This window comes from Lagopus muta, chromosome 6, assembly GCF_023343835.1.
Source record: "Lagopus muta isolate bLagMut1 chromosome 6, bLagMut1 primary, whole genome shotgun sequence".
Taxonomy (NCBI): Eukaryota; Metazoa; Chordata; class Aves; order Galliformes; family Phasianidae; genus Lagopus; species Lagopus muta.
This window is the reverse complement of record NC_064438.1, coordinates 49301656-49316526: the sequence shown is the minus strand read 5'-3', so window position 1 is coordinate 49316526 and position 14871 is coordinate 49301656. Positions and strand designations below refer to the sequence as shown.

The 14871-nt window shown below is 40.5% G+C and overlaps 1 protein-coding gene across 1 annotated transcript in view; it reads right to left on the bottom strand.

Annotated features, from left to right (window-relative positions):
• Positions 1–14871, bottom strand: part of DYNC1H1 (dynein cytoplasmic 1 heavy chain 1) — a 42401-nt gene that overhangs the window by 17894 nt on the left and 9636 nt on the right. Inside the window, exons 15-42 of the mRNA XM_048950243.1 lie at positions 14675–14794; positions 14205–14444; positions 13468–13623; positions 12985–13098; positions 12289–12399; positions 11999–12208; positions 11471–11617; positions 11130–11296; positions 10293–10466; positions 9424–9589; positions 9157–9345; positions 8877–9071; positions 7931–8213; positions 7574–7674; positions 5989–6148; positions 5623–5866; positions 5268–5451; positions 4564–4776; positions 4173–4411; positions 3895–4051; positions 3240–3467; positions 2821–3051; positions 2550–2690; positions 2040–2273; positions 1279–1485; positions 1062–1183; positions 515–680; positions 88–251 (exon numbers count right to left, since the gene is read on the bottom strand). Of these exons, the coding sequence (XP_048806200.1) occupies positions 88–251; positions 515–680; positions 1062–1183; positions 1279–1485; positions 2040–2273; positions 2550–2690; positions 2821–3051; positions 3240–3467; positions 3895–4051; positions 4173–4411; positions 4564–4776; positions 5268–5451; positions 5623–5866; positions 5989–6148; positions 7574–7674; positions 7931–8213; positions 8877–9071; positions 9157–9345; positions 9424–9589; positions 10293–10466; positions 11130–11296; positions 11471–11617; positions 11999–12208; positions 12289–12399; positions 12985–13098; positions 13468–13623; positions 14205–14444; positions 14675–14794 (5063 nt within the window). The remainder of the gene's footprint in view (positions 1–87; positions 252–514; positions 681–1061; positions 1184–1278; positions 1486–2039; positions 2274–2549; positions 2691–2820; positions 3052–3239; positions 3468–3894; positions 4052–4172; positions 4412–4563; positions 4777–5267; positions 5452–5622; positions 5867–5988; positions 6149–7573; positions 7675–7930; positions 8214–8876; positions 9072–9156; positions 9346–9423; positions 9590–10292; positions 10467–11129; positions 11297–11470; positions 11618–11998; positions 12209–12288; positions 12400–12984; positions 13099–13467; positions 13624–14204; positions 14445–14674; positions 14795–14871) is intronic.

The window sequence follows — 14871 nt, the reverse complement described above, 5'->3', positions numbered from 1 at the left end:
TAATGAAAGCAGGCAACGAGTGGGGAAAATAGATTTTGCACTGGTTTTTTTTTTAAATTTCACTCTCTCCCATCTCATGTTTCTTACCTGTCCTGGAAGAGACGCAGTGCTTCATGGGCCCAAATCCTGATCAGGCCTTCAACCGGCAAGGTTTCCAGCGGTCTTAATGCTTCAAATATACCTCTCACCCACCGAGTCATTTCACGAGGTGAATAGATGTAGTGTGGCTGTGTGTCTTGAGTGAATCTCTCCTAAAAAACCATACATCTATTAGTTCTATTTATATAACATACATATAGCAGTTACTTCATCTCAAAATTTTGCCATACTTTTACAGGCCTTCAGTTGCCATATATCACTTTGCTAGCCACATTCAGAAACTTTCATCAGAAATCAAGTAATTAGTTGAGTAGTCATACATGGGCTATACATGTGAAAGGCAAGCAATGCATGTTAAAGTGCTTTAGCAAAAAGGAAGACTAATTAGAATTTAGGGTTGTTGTCAAGAAATTACCTGAGACATTGTGTAGAATTCTACCATAGCAGCAGTAAGAGGTTCTGCGTATGTGCGAAGTGATGGGATCAGCCTTAGCATGGCACGATTGAACGTTCCATAGATCTGAGTAAGTGAAGCTGGTCCAGGATAGTCCACATAAACAACAGGAACGTGTCGTAAAAATCTGAAAGATTAACATATTTGAGAGTCTGATAGGCCAAGTTACAGACTACACTATTTCACTTGTTTTTCTGCCAAGTTAAAACACTGCTTGATAAAAAATTCACAACAGTAACTGCAGTTGATCAAGGTGGATCACAGCGATTTGGACCAAAAAGAATTCTGCATTTTAGACAGGTGACTCAAATTTAACAATGAGGCCACTGACTGTCAGAATAAGAACCAGCCAGCAGTTACCTTCAGAAGTGAAGAACATGATGTAAGCACATTAGTAGTACTAAAGATAGTACTAAACAAGGATATGAAGAATGGATTTCATATTCATTGCCTCCATTTTGACCTGGCTACTCTGTAGCTACATAGAGCTGTTTATCAAATGTATTACCTGTGTGAGAGAGGTTTTCTTCCAGGATCAGTTGGTGGATTACAAGCGCCAACAAACTGAATTCTCTCCAGTTTCACCCACGTCTGATCTGACGTACGGTAGAATCCTCCATGTTCCACCATCTGGAAAAAACAAAACAAGAAACCAAAATCAGCACAACACTAAGTTTCTGTGAAGGTAACTGTTACGATACAGTTAACTTCAATGGAAAACAAACCTGTCTAATGAAGGATATGACTCTCTGTGTGCCATACTTATCCATATCTGGCAAGTTGATTTCATCGCAGAACAGCACCAGCCACTTTCCTAACTGCACAGGAGCCAGCACCACTCCGTTAGGTGTACGCCTGTACTCACAGTAGTGATCAAAAGTTTTCAAGAGCAGTTCTGGAGTAGTAGCACTAGAGAAGTTGAGTCCAACCACCTTAAAATAGTGAAGAGAAAATTAGTTAAGTGAGACTACACTACAGCTTGAAACGGTGTCCTGGAAAACAGGTACCCTACAGCCCACCTTGCCATAGCAGAAGTGCATATACCATCAGGTTACTGACTATAGTAAACTGTATGCTTCCCTCCACAGGTTTTCCATTTACTATGCAGCAATACTTCCTGCCCAACTGTGTACTCAGAACATCACAGCTTTACTTCACTGGCTTTCTACCTAAATACTCTCAAGGATGACAGCTGTTCTTAAACATTACTACAAAATTTTCATTACCAAATGGAGGTATGCTCCTGCATTCACTGATGCTAGATATGAAGGAATTAGCTTTTGGGTTGAGGATCATGAGAAATAAATTTAAACTCACCATAATTTTTATTTTTTGCTGTGCTGATATACAACTGATTAAGATGGAAGCACCACTGAATTCAAGCTAGGAAATCGCTTCAGTACAACATCAAGACTAATTCAATCTTTAAGGAAATTAGCAGCTTGCTGCTGCTCACACACACGTGACTGCACACACCCCTGCATACCTCCATATCAGGAAGGGCTCTGAGAGCACTGAAGAGGGTCATGGTCTTTCCAGAACCTGGTGGGCCACAGAGTACCAGAGGTTTGTGTTCTGCCAGCCAGGTATACAGCAATGCTTCATGGCGAACTGTATCTAGGGTTGGTACTACAACATCAGGAGCTGCCACTTTGTGCGTCTCAACTTCAATCTGAGGAACCTTGGTTTGCCATGGCACCCACTCACCCGTAATGGACACCTAAGAACACAACCATCAGAAAACACCATCAGAACTTACAACAGGAACGTCGTTCAACCTTATTTAAAATATATGCATGTTTATGAATCAGAGTATCTTGTGGCATTGACTTTGATGTGATTATGGGAACATGCAGCTTAGATCACTGCTCTCTGGAAAGTCAGAAACTGCAGAACTTAAGATTACCTAGTGTTTTATTCTCCATCTTCATCTTCAAAATCTAAATCAAGCTTCCAAGACTACAAAGCAGCAGTGTTTGCATAAGACAAGTTTTACCTCATAGTCAATTATAGGAATGTTGGGTGCAGTTGGCAGCGGAACAGCGGTAATTCTCCTAATGTATTCTCCAAGCTCTGCTCTCATTTTCAGACGGCTGTCTCCAGAGAGAGACCAGAGTATTGCATAGACCAAGTACCTCTGTAGGAAGCAGCAAAAGAAGCTGTTGTTCATACAGCAATAGAACAGAACTTCATGTACAATAAATAAAGTCTAGCTACTACTCTGATACATCAAAGACAGAAATCATGCAGCAGCGCAGCATCTTCACCTGGATATAGCGCTCCAGTTGATCTATCTGCATTGGGAAGTCCGGATGGTTGGCATTGTACTGCGCTACGTTACGGCAAGCTTGATGCAACATGGAGAACAGAGAACCAAGGCAGCGCAAACGGGTGAGATCCATAATATGCTCCAACTTGAAAGCGTGCTCCAGTGCTTTGGTTACAAGGCCATTGGATGTGAAATATGGTTGCATTATAGTTGCAGCATCTCTCTGTATCTGTTAGTGGGAGAGATAAGCACTACTCAAAACATTTGGTTTGCATTTGACAACCAGGAAGTAATTTTGTTTAAAGTTGGAAATGCTTCTTATTTTAACATTCTTTTAAAAAAAGGATTTAACAAGAAAGTCAGCTTTTCTATGAGAAGCTGAGAGAAATCTGAAGTAAACCATGCTTCTCATGATACCTGCAACATTGGTGATGCTGCTTCTTCTCCTTCATCTTCTTTGCCCTTTCGCCTTCGCTGAGCTTCCTCCTCACCTTCATCCAGAGGAATGCTTTTTAGCCTCGCCAGGAAGTTATTGAATATCATGTCTGTACTGAGGACGTCCTCACTGAACCAGACCATACCACACCTTGACACAGTAGCCAAAGTGGCATATTTCAGATCCTGTACTTCAAACATGATACGCACCTGAAGAACACAAATTTAAAACAGATTTTAAAGTTAAAAAAAACCACAATCACACAAAACAACAACAAACAAAACAACTCCCCCCAAAACCCTGAAAAATTACCAACCCCATATCTAGACCTTGTTTTAGAAGTCAGCGTGTACTTAGTCTCTGAAGAACCAGCAGCACTGAACTACTATAAGCAAAATTCATCATTACTGCCTTCTATCCTAAACTTTAATAGAATGCAGTGAATTGGTCTCACAGGGTCAGAATAAACCTAACACAAAACGTTGGGTTCCACCAGAGCTCCAAACTCCTGCAGACCTGAGATGAATATTACCCTGCTTATGGAGGAAACAGGAATGGCAACAGCACAACACAAGAAAAAAGCATCAAGTTTGTATGAAATCAAGTCATAAAGTCACATTAAAGAAGGAGCATTACATTTGGTGGAAGGCTGAGACGTTCTCCATTTGGCAGAGTCAGCAGTTTGTTGTCATCCAGAACAGAGTTCAAGTTCTCAACCCATTCAGGGTCTACATCACCATCGAAGATAATCCACTGACGTTTCTGTAACTCACCTCTCACGTTGTCTATGATTCTGTAATTGAAAGAAACGTTTACTGTAGTGTTACAGACAACAGTGAACAAAGACAAAACGAGGCCAAGAAAAAACAGGGCACATATCTACTTCCCACTTTTCATTTGTGCTTAAGACTCACTTTCTCAGGACATGTGTAAACAAGCCATCTGTCCATTCTCTGGTATTTGGATCCAAAGTACCATAGAGGTGATCTTTGCTGATTGCTTTTGGATCAATAATATGAGCAACACCTTCCACACCCTCCAGTCGTTCAAGAGCTTTTAGCAGTACTCTCCAAGCCATGCTCTTTCCACTTCCAGAGGGACCCACCATCATCAATCCATGATTTATCTGTGTAATCTGGTACAACTGAAGAACCTGTGACAGAAAAAACAACATGTGAACAACTTCAGTAGTACTTTGAACCTTCTATTTCTTGCTCAATTAAGGTAAGTTCTTAATAAAAAGGAATATTAAGTCTTACACATGCATTAATTCCAACTGCACAATGTTTTCGATTTTATGTTTACCTTTTCAACCCACATGCCACCAACTTCTTCTCCATCACCATAGGTAAGGTACATTTCCTGACACACTTTCTTAAGCTCCTCTCTCAGGGCTGTCATCTCCCCACGGTGATACTGCACTCCAGGGAATACATCAGAAAGGAGACTGAACAGCAATGGAATATCTTCTGCAACCAGTTTTGGTACCATGGTTTCACATACACTTTGAATCAAGATCTGCAGAGAGAATCATGTTTTAGTTAAGGCTAAGTTTTTAGTTTTAGTTTAGTTTTTAATTAAGTTCACTTTGCTGAGGGTGTTCAAAAAGGAGCACTTCCCTGCAAAGTTCACTGATAAGGCACCAAACTAGCAAGGTCTTGGTAAGAGCAACCATTAAAGGAGGACTCTGCCTTCAAACTACTTAATGAATTCCTGTTGATTTTTAGTTTATACAACTGTAGTTGCTTCCTCAATATGCTTTTGGAAATAACTAGAGAAGAACTGAGCAGCAATAAAAATTATGAATGCATTAGTCACATAAAAACAAATCTTTTACTATTATTCATGGGATTCTGAGTTCAGCACCTCTTTCACTTAGTGCTTCTAAGCTATCAATTATCACCTCCTCTGAGTAACATAACTTTGCCAATTGCCAAACGCTGCAGGGCGTTTGCTTTGCTTAGTTTGCATCCTGCACTTTGTCACAGAAGAGTTCACACCCACGTTACCTCTTGTTCTGGTAAGTTCTCAGCAATTTCTCCTTCATCAACAACTTCACCACGCTCTTCCTTCTCCCGCTTTATCTTCTGAATCCTCTCCCTCTTCACATTACCTGCACTAACCAGCACACTCTTCAGTGCTCTCAAGCCAAAATCGTAGTGACTTTGGGAGGACAGCTGTTCATCACAAAGCCTAAGAATCAAGAAACACAAAATATGGTTCTCAATAGAGACCAACACAACATTCAAGAAAATACATGCCATCGTTTAATTGCTATGCAGTGCTTAGTGAGTTGCACAGAACATTACAAATTAGAACAATAAGCTGTATAATGCAGCTACAGGAGCAAAACTTGACACTCACTTGAAGAATGGTACAATCTTATTAGCGAGCACTTCAGCTGTACGGAAACCTTGGGAGTACAGCATGACCTGGGCAATCAGCTGACGGTCTGGTTTTGTCATTGCCAAGCTACGGAACAACTTCTTCAAATTGTCAGGCAGATTCGATCTGCCTGCATAGCCAGGATTCATGGTGATGAAGATAGCCATGTCAGGGCTTACTTTGACCTGTTTGTTCAGCAGCTCACAAGTAATAGGTGTTGCAGCTGAAAAGAGAAGGAAATCGGTTTCATTCATGACTGTTGGGAGAAATGTAACTGAGCAACAAAACAGCACAAAGGACGCTGAGGATGTTACACAACACAACCAGAAATGAACAGGGACATACTCTTGTCATAGTTGGGGTTGGAATGCTCTCGCAAGGCTTCCTGGATGCACTGAACTTGCTGTGAAACGGCAGACAGCATGCGCTCCTCCAGCCGGTTGAACTCATCAAAACAGCCCCATGCACCCACTTGGCAAAGTCCCACAAAGATGCGTCCCATTGCCTGCACACAGACAAGAAAATTCACTGAAGTAGCACCATCCTTCTTGCCTACGCATAGGCAACAGGAATGGATAACAGTACTTTAGATAGGGCACCCAATGCAAGGAGGAACTGCATTTGTATACAAGTCAGACTCTTTGTAAGAGCTGTAAAGAATTTAACTGACTTTCAGATATTTGCTGCTTTTTGTTACTACAGTCCTATGGTGCATTCACAAAACAGTGGAAGTATATCCACTGCCAGATGCTTTGCTTGTTGGTATTGCTAATGCTAGGTACTGTTCTTGTACTTTATCACAACAGTTACTGAATTACAAAGCGTTTCAGAAGAGCAAATGGGATGGACAGATTCTAATTGCCTTCTAAGCAAGACTCCACAAAATAAAGAATATGACAGAGGTCTAAAAGCCACAGTAGTTCAAAATGGCTAAGAATCAGCTTTTCATTTTCTAATACAAGAGCCAGGAAATTGATTAAAGGTGCTCTTTTGTAAAGTGCACAGTAATGCAGTAGAGCTAGCTGGTAGAGAATGCTACAGGAACAAATGAATTCAAGGGGAGAAATAAGTACCTGTAAAGATTCATTGAAACACAAACAGGAAATAACCCATTTAATCCTGGCACTTACTGATCCTGACACCAGTCAGAGGTAGGAAGAGAGCTAGAGGCAAGGATATCACATGCCATCCCTGTTCTTATTCCTCTCTAAGTTATCACTTCTTACCATTCCTTCTTACGGTTACCACTATAGGCTAAACACTGACCAAATGAACGCCTGGTCCTAAAAGAACACAGCTGTATAGAAAAACAAATGAACAAGCAAAAAAACCATACTTGCACTCCATCTGAGTCCAGGAAGGACCAGGATTCCTCATCTGTGTTTTGTATTTGTATTTACAGAAACTCTTCACAGAACTGCTTTACAGTTAACAGAGAAATTTCATCTGGTTCTCAGCTTGAAAACATTAGTAATTTTACGATATCTGGGCAATTTTTTTTAGTTTTGAGTCATTCTTCACATGCTGAGGCAAAGTCTACAGCTTTGCCACAAAGGATGATTTGGTAATCACGCAGCCTCGAACTCTCCTTGGTTCTTCATTAAACTAGCACTACTAAGAAAATTACTTTCCTAAAGCCAGTTCGTGTTCCTGCCCTTCTTATTCCCTTCCCTCAATTTACTACTGAACTACCAGCTCTGAAGAAAAAACTAAACCAAACAAAAACAGAAGAACATTGCCCCTGCAAACAATTTTTCACCCCACTTTTGCTTCAGGCATTTTCTGCTATAGAGCACCTGTACAACTACAGGTAACCTGCTCAGTTAAACGTTACACATGATCATTTCAAAAGTAAACACTGCTGGTTGTTCTGAAGAGATTCTTAGCACATGTTACCAAAGACCACGTTCTTTTAAATTGAGCAGCTTACCTGGAAGTCAAATGTCTCATCACAGTTGAAAACCAACACGAAGCGGCCGAGCTGATGTCCAAGAGCTTTAACAGATTCTGTTTTACCAGTACCAGCAGGACCTAATTTTGAAGCAAGAGAAATGTGTTTTAGTGTTGACAGTCTCACGTACCATTGCCTAATCACATCACCTGCCAGCACACCTATTCCAATGGTACTCACTAAGGAACCTAAAATTGTTACAGATTCTCCCAAAAGACTGTTTTGTTCTTCAACATCTTAGTTAAAAACATTCTGAAACCTTGGACTAAAGCTATACATTCCAGAGGGTAAGAGTTCATATCCTGAAGTTTTTACTGTTCTTCAGACCCAACGTACCAAACGGTGATCCTCCAAGTCTTGCCTCCAGGGCTTGCGTCATTGTCAGGTAACAGCGGTCAGTAAGAGGAGTCTGTACTAACTTATCCTGTACACCAAGGTACTCAAAACCATAGTTGAATTTGGCATTTGCCATCTGAATGGAGAGCTGTTGCAACACATCTGTCTGCTTTGGGTCAAAGTAGAACCGCATTTGGCTGAGCCACTCAAAGGACTTGGAGTTGTCGACCTTGCTTCTCAACAGTGATCTCGTAACATCTCTCTGGTGCACCAACTCAGTGATCTGGAAAATGAAGTAACCCCTCAGACTGCAGCAGTACAAGTCACTGCCAGTAAAGCCAGGAATTCTACAACTTTTCAGATCAGCACAGTAAACTGCCATCATTCAGAAATCATGAGCTACCAACTATACTGTTTAAAAAGCGTTGATAGAAAGACAGAACTAACAATGTTGACTGCTCTGGCTAAGGACTTCCTAGCTTTCAGCAAAGCAGTCTGGTCCTCCATTAGTCTGTTAATCCATTACAATGCTGAACAAGGTATTTCACTTCCCTGAAACTATGAAGACAATGCTCCCAAAACAGGTGGGATAACATCCTTTAAAAATCCAGAGGAATAGAGTGATTTTACTTCCTGCTCCCAACCCTCAATCTCTACTTAGACACAAAAGCATATAGCAATAGCAGCTTAATAAGATATTTTACTTTGGAAAGAAGAAATCATTAACGTTTACGTTTGGAACAGGCAGCCTAGTCTATAATATGCCATCACGTAGCAAAATCGCAAGAGTTTCAAACCACAGCCACCTACATGACCAGGGCTTGTTGCTTAAATTGCATGAAATTTTCCTAGAGGAAAAAAAACAAGCCTCAGACTGATCTTTCTCACTGAATTATTATAGAGCCTCTCTTCCTAACACACAAGAAGAAAGGTGGTTTTTACTTACCAAGTGCTCCAGTTTCCTTCTGCGAAGAGGTGGCTGCTCCATCAGCACAGAGTCTGCCAGCACATTGAGCGTGACCTCAACATTAGCTAGCACTGACTGGAGAGGACTGCTGTCCTCACCTCCACTCATACCATTCAGGGCCGACTCAACATTTTCAGACCATGCAATCTGGGCTGACAGGACAACAAGCTGAGCCTGTGTAACAAAAAAATCCTCATCAGACAGCTTTCTTCACTGCAGTAACTAAGCTGCAGTATGCTTAGATGTTCCATGTTGATACCTGGAATTTGTCAATCCAAGAGATGTAGACTGTTGGATCAATTGAAGTTGCTTTTCCAAAGATTTCGACTTCAGTAACAGATTCCGCAAGCAACTTGGCAAGGGTCACTCTCATTTCTTTCTCAACCAGAGTGAGCCACTCATTAATTTTGGGATGTTCTGTGATGGAGACTGGGGTTTTGAACAGCACCTGAAAGAATGAGCTTTAAGTCAATCTATATTCACATATTTACAACATTTTAATTAGAGAGAAACAATGCAGATCTACCTCCTCTCCTTCACGTGAGGATATGCCCAGAACCACGGAATTATCTTCATTGAGAATGATGCTAGAAACGCCAGCAAACATCTTCTTGAAGTGTTTCTGAAGCTTAGCAACGTTCTTGCTGTTTCCAATGATCTCAAGCAAATCTTCATCACCAACAAAGTAAAACCTAATAATTATTTAAAATTAGGCCTGTATCAAAACTCCAACTATTGCTTTTATCTATTTATAGACATGGACATTTCACAGACAGACGCTACATGGGAGTAACTGACACTTAACTCTCCAGTACTGTAAGAGGGCAAGAACCATAAATTTACCAGAAGAGCGAGCTCAGTTCTAAAACCTAGCTTCAGTTCATGTAACAGCATCCATACAATACTGCGTATGTGCTTCATACTGTGGAGCATTTAATTTACTTATCCATCTCTGAAACATCCACAGCAGTACTTGGGAATTCTCTTACACAGGCAGAACTTCCACTTTTGTAAGTTCTCTTGCTAAGTCACTCATATTCTCTCATGTTAAACAACAGAGCAGTTGATGACTAGGGATAACTCAGAACCAGTAACTTAAATACTGGATTGTGACAGTTCAGATACTGTTCTTCGGTCTCCCAAATTAAGCAGTTCAGAAAACAATCTGTAAGTTTATAGAAATCAGCTGCAATGACTCTTAAACTTCTGAATCCCTGAAACCAGAAATTTCAGTTCCACTTCTTGAGAACTGAATTCAGTATTTTGAGGTCACAAGTATACAGGTGTAACACCTTACTTATACGCAGTACATTAAGACTGGCAGAGGCTTTATAGAACAGTACCCTATTCCTGTATGAAACAGCAAGTTACTTTCTCCCACAGACAACTTCTTACCGAGGGAAAGAGGACCTCTCCCTTTCCAGGTATTCTCCCAGCGCCTTTTGGATCTTCCCAAGCAAGTCTGCCAGTCTCTCCAGCGATCTCTGCACACCTTGTATGTTGAGAACATCCATCACAAGTGGAGATTTGGACACCTTTTTCATGAGTGCCAGAAACTCAGTGCTGATGCTGCAAGTAAAACAACAGTACTTCAGTGTAAATTCACTCACTTTAGGCTGACAGATCTCCAAAGTTATTTCTCTAATCGTTGCAGCTACCCTATGGAACACAAGACTAAATTACAAAACCAGCTCTTCACTTATTTCAAAATACCACCACCAAAAAAAATACAGCTTCTTTGCAAAGTTAACTCCATCACTTCCACTGCTGAAGGCTGATTTTCTTCACTTCCAGCAAAGATGCATCGAAGTGATTCTTCGATTTGATAGGAAGTGTGTGGAATAAACATGGACAAATCAATGACTTAAAGCAGAGGAAAAAAACGGCACTTTAGGGTGACATGAAAGGCATGGAAACAGATGTAAGCTTGCTTTTTGATAGCCACAGTGCCAGAAAAATTCCAGAGTTAACTGACTGGAACTCAGAAAAAACACCTGAACTCAAATCAACCTTTAAAACCGCCTGTTACCCTTTTTATTACAAGCCTTTTTCTGTCACTGTTGTCAACAGGTAGTTTTTGCTTTATTTATTTGCTTAACGAACTTAAGTTCGCAGCAGGGTTGTAATCCAACCAGTCCGGGCATTTTGGCTTAAGAAAGTGCTACACTGAAGTTATGAAGTGGTAGACCTGTTCAGATAGGTAAGAAAGGAAAAAAGCAATCAAGAAGTTACCTCTGGAACCGTTGGGTCTCCACTGGCAGTAAGTGCTTGATGTCTGCACTACCAGTGAAGATACCCTCCAAGTAGACCCATCGCCTCTGGACATCTATCCAGACATCAAAGAGCGCCATGATCCGGTTCAGTTTATCTTCCCAGCTGAGGGCATCCTCCTCAAACACCTGAAGTTTAAATGGTACATGAACACTCATTTTAATAATACCAGGACCAGTACCTGTTAGCAAAAAACCACTTACGAGTAATAAAGTATGCATATGCAATTAATTGTCAACCGAAATACACGACAGGAAAGTCAGAATTCAATGAAGATTGTTTAGTTTTTCTCTCCCATTTACCTTGTAGTATGGTGACAGCTTCATAGCTGACACGCTATTAATGTGCTCTTTCACTTTGTTGAAAAGGTCATCCCATCCTCGAATCAATCGACATTTGTTCTGGTAATTGACCAAATCCAGTTCATAGGTGTTCCATACTTCTCTTATCTGAAGGGAAAGACAGGTGAGATAAGGCATCAATTACTTCTGCTTCAGCACAATTACAAAGTACAAGTCTGTTAAGAATAATCAGATTTTTCTTTTTTATTCAAGGATTCTGAGTTCATGCTCTAGTTGTTACTAAAGATAGAGAATATAACACTACCAGCATTTTTAGAAGTCATTATTGAGGACTGCTCTTCCAAAATGATTCAAGTTTCATCACCAGAATCTTTCACAGCTTTAAGCTGTTCCCAAAAAAACAGTGTTCCATGGAGTCTGCGCACTTCTGTCAACAGCTTAGATTGAGTTTACTACTTAAGTGTCAGCTACCTGTCAGAACAGCTTTGATTTGACAGTAAGTGCATACACAGAAGAGTTGCTACTAGCCTGTTTCAAGAACTCCTCCAAAGCCATTTCTCCCTGCGCCACGAGCAGTACATCTTTGACGATTGCTTCATTTCTCTGTAAATCAACGTCCCAGATCTGCCCCAGGGTCAGTTCTGAGACAACCCAGTTAACATGAAGCCTCTTCATCAGCTGTTTCCAGTGACGATCTTTGAGTGCCTCTGATTTCAGTTCAATAACTAACATGTTTATCTACAGAAGACAAGAAAGCAGGTTACTCCTTGGAACACGAACTACAAAACTGAGGCATTTTAGAAATGAGTGCAATTTACCTTCATGTAGCCTTTCAGAAGCCTCTGAACATACTCGTAGGAGGCATACTGTCGCAAGCGGGCAGGGAAATTCTTCAGTTGGTTCAGCAGAACATCTAGGTTTTGTCGAAGCTGCCAATAACAAAATAAATATTTCTCTGTGCATATGATTGCATTCATAAAAGTAAGCATCTTATTTCAGAGAGGTTTCTGTGAAAAAGTGTAATCTACGGCACAGCTTTTTCAATGTTGCAGTTATCTGTGTAAGATGGGTTGCTCTGGTGCTGAGAATACAATTTTATTTGTCCAACTGAGATTTAAGAAATTCTATTGTCCCAGGGAGTTTATTTGACTTAGTGTTCCTTTTGCTCTCTACCTCCTGAGCACTTAAACAAAACTGATGCTGTTCATCCAGCTGTAAGATGAAGTTCCCTTATTGAGGTCCAACAGCCTACTTAAAACCAGCAGAGCACACACACATATGCTCTCTGTATATGGTCCAACCTCATTAATGGAATCACACTGGAGAATTATGTAACTTGTGACAAATGCTTTGATTTTAAGCTTAGCATTTCAAGAAACATGCTCATGAGATGCATGCAAAGGTACATAAACAGTGCAACTGGAATGTGACAACTGAGAACTTCTATCTCAAGAAGTCTAAATTCACATACGCTTTCAGTAGTTATATGGCTTATGTGTACAGCAGCATAGTACCTTGCGAGGCTGCACTGAAACCCAGGGCTGCTCTTTCATTTGATCAATCTGCTCCCAGACCTTTGAGAGTTCAGACCAAACGCCTTTGAGATCTTGCAACTCTTCTAGGGCTACCTAGAGTAAAAAAGGAACCAAACATCAGCAATTAGTTTCCATCTCCTCACAGTCAATATAGCATGGGGGAGTTAGAAAGAACCTCTGAACATGTCAAAAACAATTAGTTAGCCTGCTAATTCAACAAGACTGCAACAGAAAGTGACCCAGCACAGATTCTTGCATTTTTTGTCACCTAATAGCTTCACAAGAGTAAGGCAGTCATAGAAGAAATGATGGACAATCTTTCAGGCTAGAACTGATTGACAGTGGAAACTGCATCTTGATACAATTACTTAATAATACAAGTCACTTTATAAAAGGAAGAAATAAATGGAACTGAACCATTTTGCCATGAGACTGACAGGAAGCTGTGTGAATAGGTTATACCTGGACACGTTCTTCACTGCCGCTGAGCAATCCTGTGTCTGTTAGTTCCAGAGCCTCCTTGGCCTTTGCACACTTCTCACGATCATCTTTCAGCCTCCCAAATTTTCCTTCATAAATGGTAAGAGCCTGAAGAGCCTCTTCTGGGCGCAAATTACCCTAAAGTTTGAAGAGATGCATTAACCCAAAAAGTCTGCAGTCAAGTTGAAGCTAACTTAAAAGCAAGGACTGAGTACAAAATGTTGGTCTGTCTCTTTTTTTTTCTTTTTCCCCATTTCCAGCATACTGATAAGAAGGCAAAATACAAATCCAGAAAAAGCCTATCCCACTTTTAAATGCAGTGTTTTGCTTTACTGAATATCACTTTAGGGAAGGCAAAAAAAAGAAACAAAAAAAACAAAACACCAACTCTTCAGAGTTTTTCTACATATATACCCTCTTACAGATCATTTCATACTGATGTGCATCAAAGTTTTGTTAGTAACTAAAGCTGCCTTGCTTTTTGTACTTAAGATATTTCAGATTTTAAGGATAAACTTACCTCCACCAAACAAATAAGTAAGCTAACAAACAAACAACAATGGAATCCTCACAAAGACTCACCATCATCCATAATGAAAAATTGAAAACAAACAAACAAACAAACAAACAAACAAACCATTAAAATGAACTGCCTACTTCTTGTTGAGTGCCAAAAAACCATCTCATTTGGTGACTGAATATTAATTATCAGTACTTACTGTTACAGGCTTTGTTTTCTCCCAGTCCGCTAGCAAGTCAGTTGTTCTGCTCTCTACTGCCCGATCCTCCTGAACTATCTTCATCTGCAGGTTTGCTACTTGCTGTTGAATGGCAGAATCCTTCCGACGCATGATGTCATTAAAGGCACCCCATTCTCCCTCTATGTTGTCTATGTACAGCCAAGAGGATGGAAACTGGAACCTCTGTTTCTCAAGCAACCGCTGACCATTGCGATACAGCTGTAGGAGACGGTGATTCTAAGTTAGTTTCACCTTTTTAACTGATGGCACAAGACTAAATATTCAACACGTTTTAATGAGCACTCACTACAGACTCCTCAGAACAGGAAGTTCAAGTCTATTCTCAGGAGGACTTGAATGCTGTGAAGCTATGCTTGAATGTCATTACTTCACTTAAGAATGAAGTCCAACATTCTCAGAAATAAGAAACGTTGAGCAAGGTAACATACCTCCACTTGCTTTTCAAACTGTTTGATTTTACGTTTCAGGGACTGCACATATGTTATGAATGTCACTGCATCCGATGTGCTGGCAGTATCCACTGAATGCTGCTCCAGCTCTTGACGGGACTGCGTGGGGCAATAAGTCAGCATTTCAGAAAACAAGAACAAGTTCATCTGAAAGTGAAAAACTACAGACAGATAAG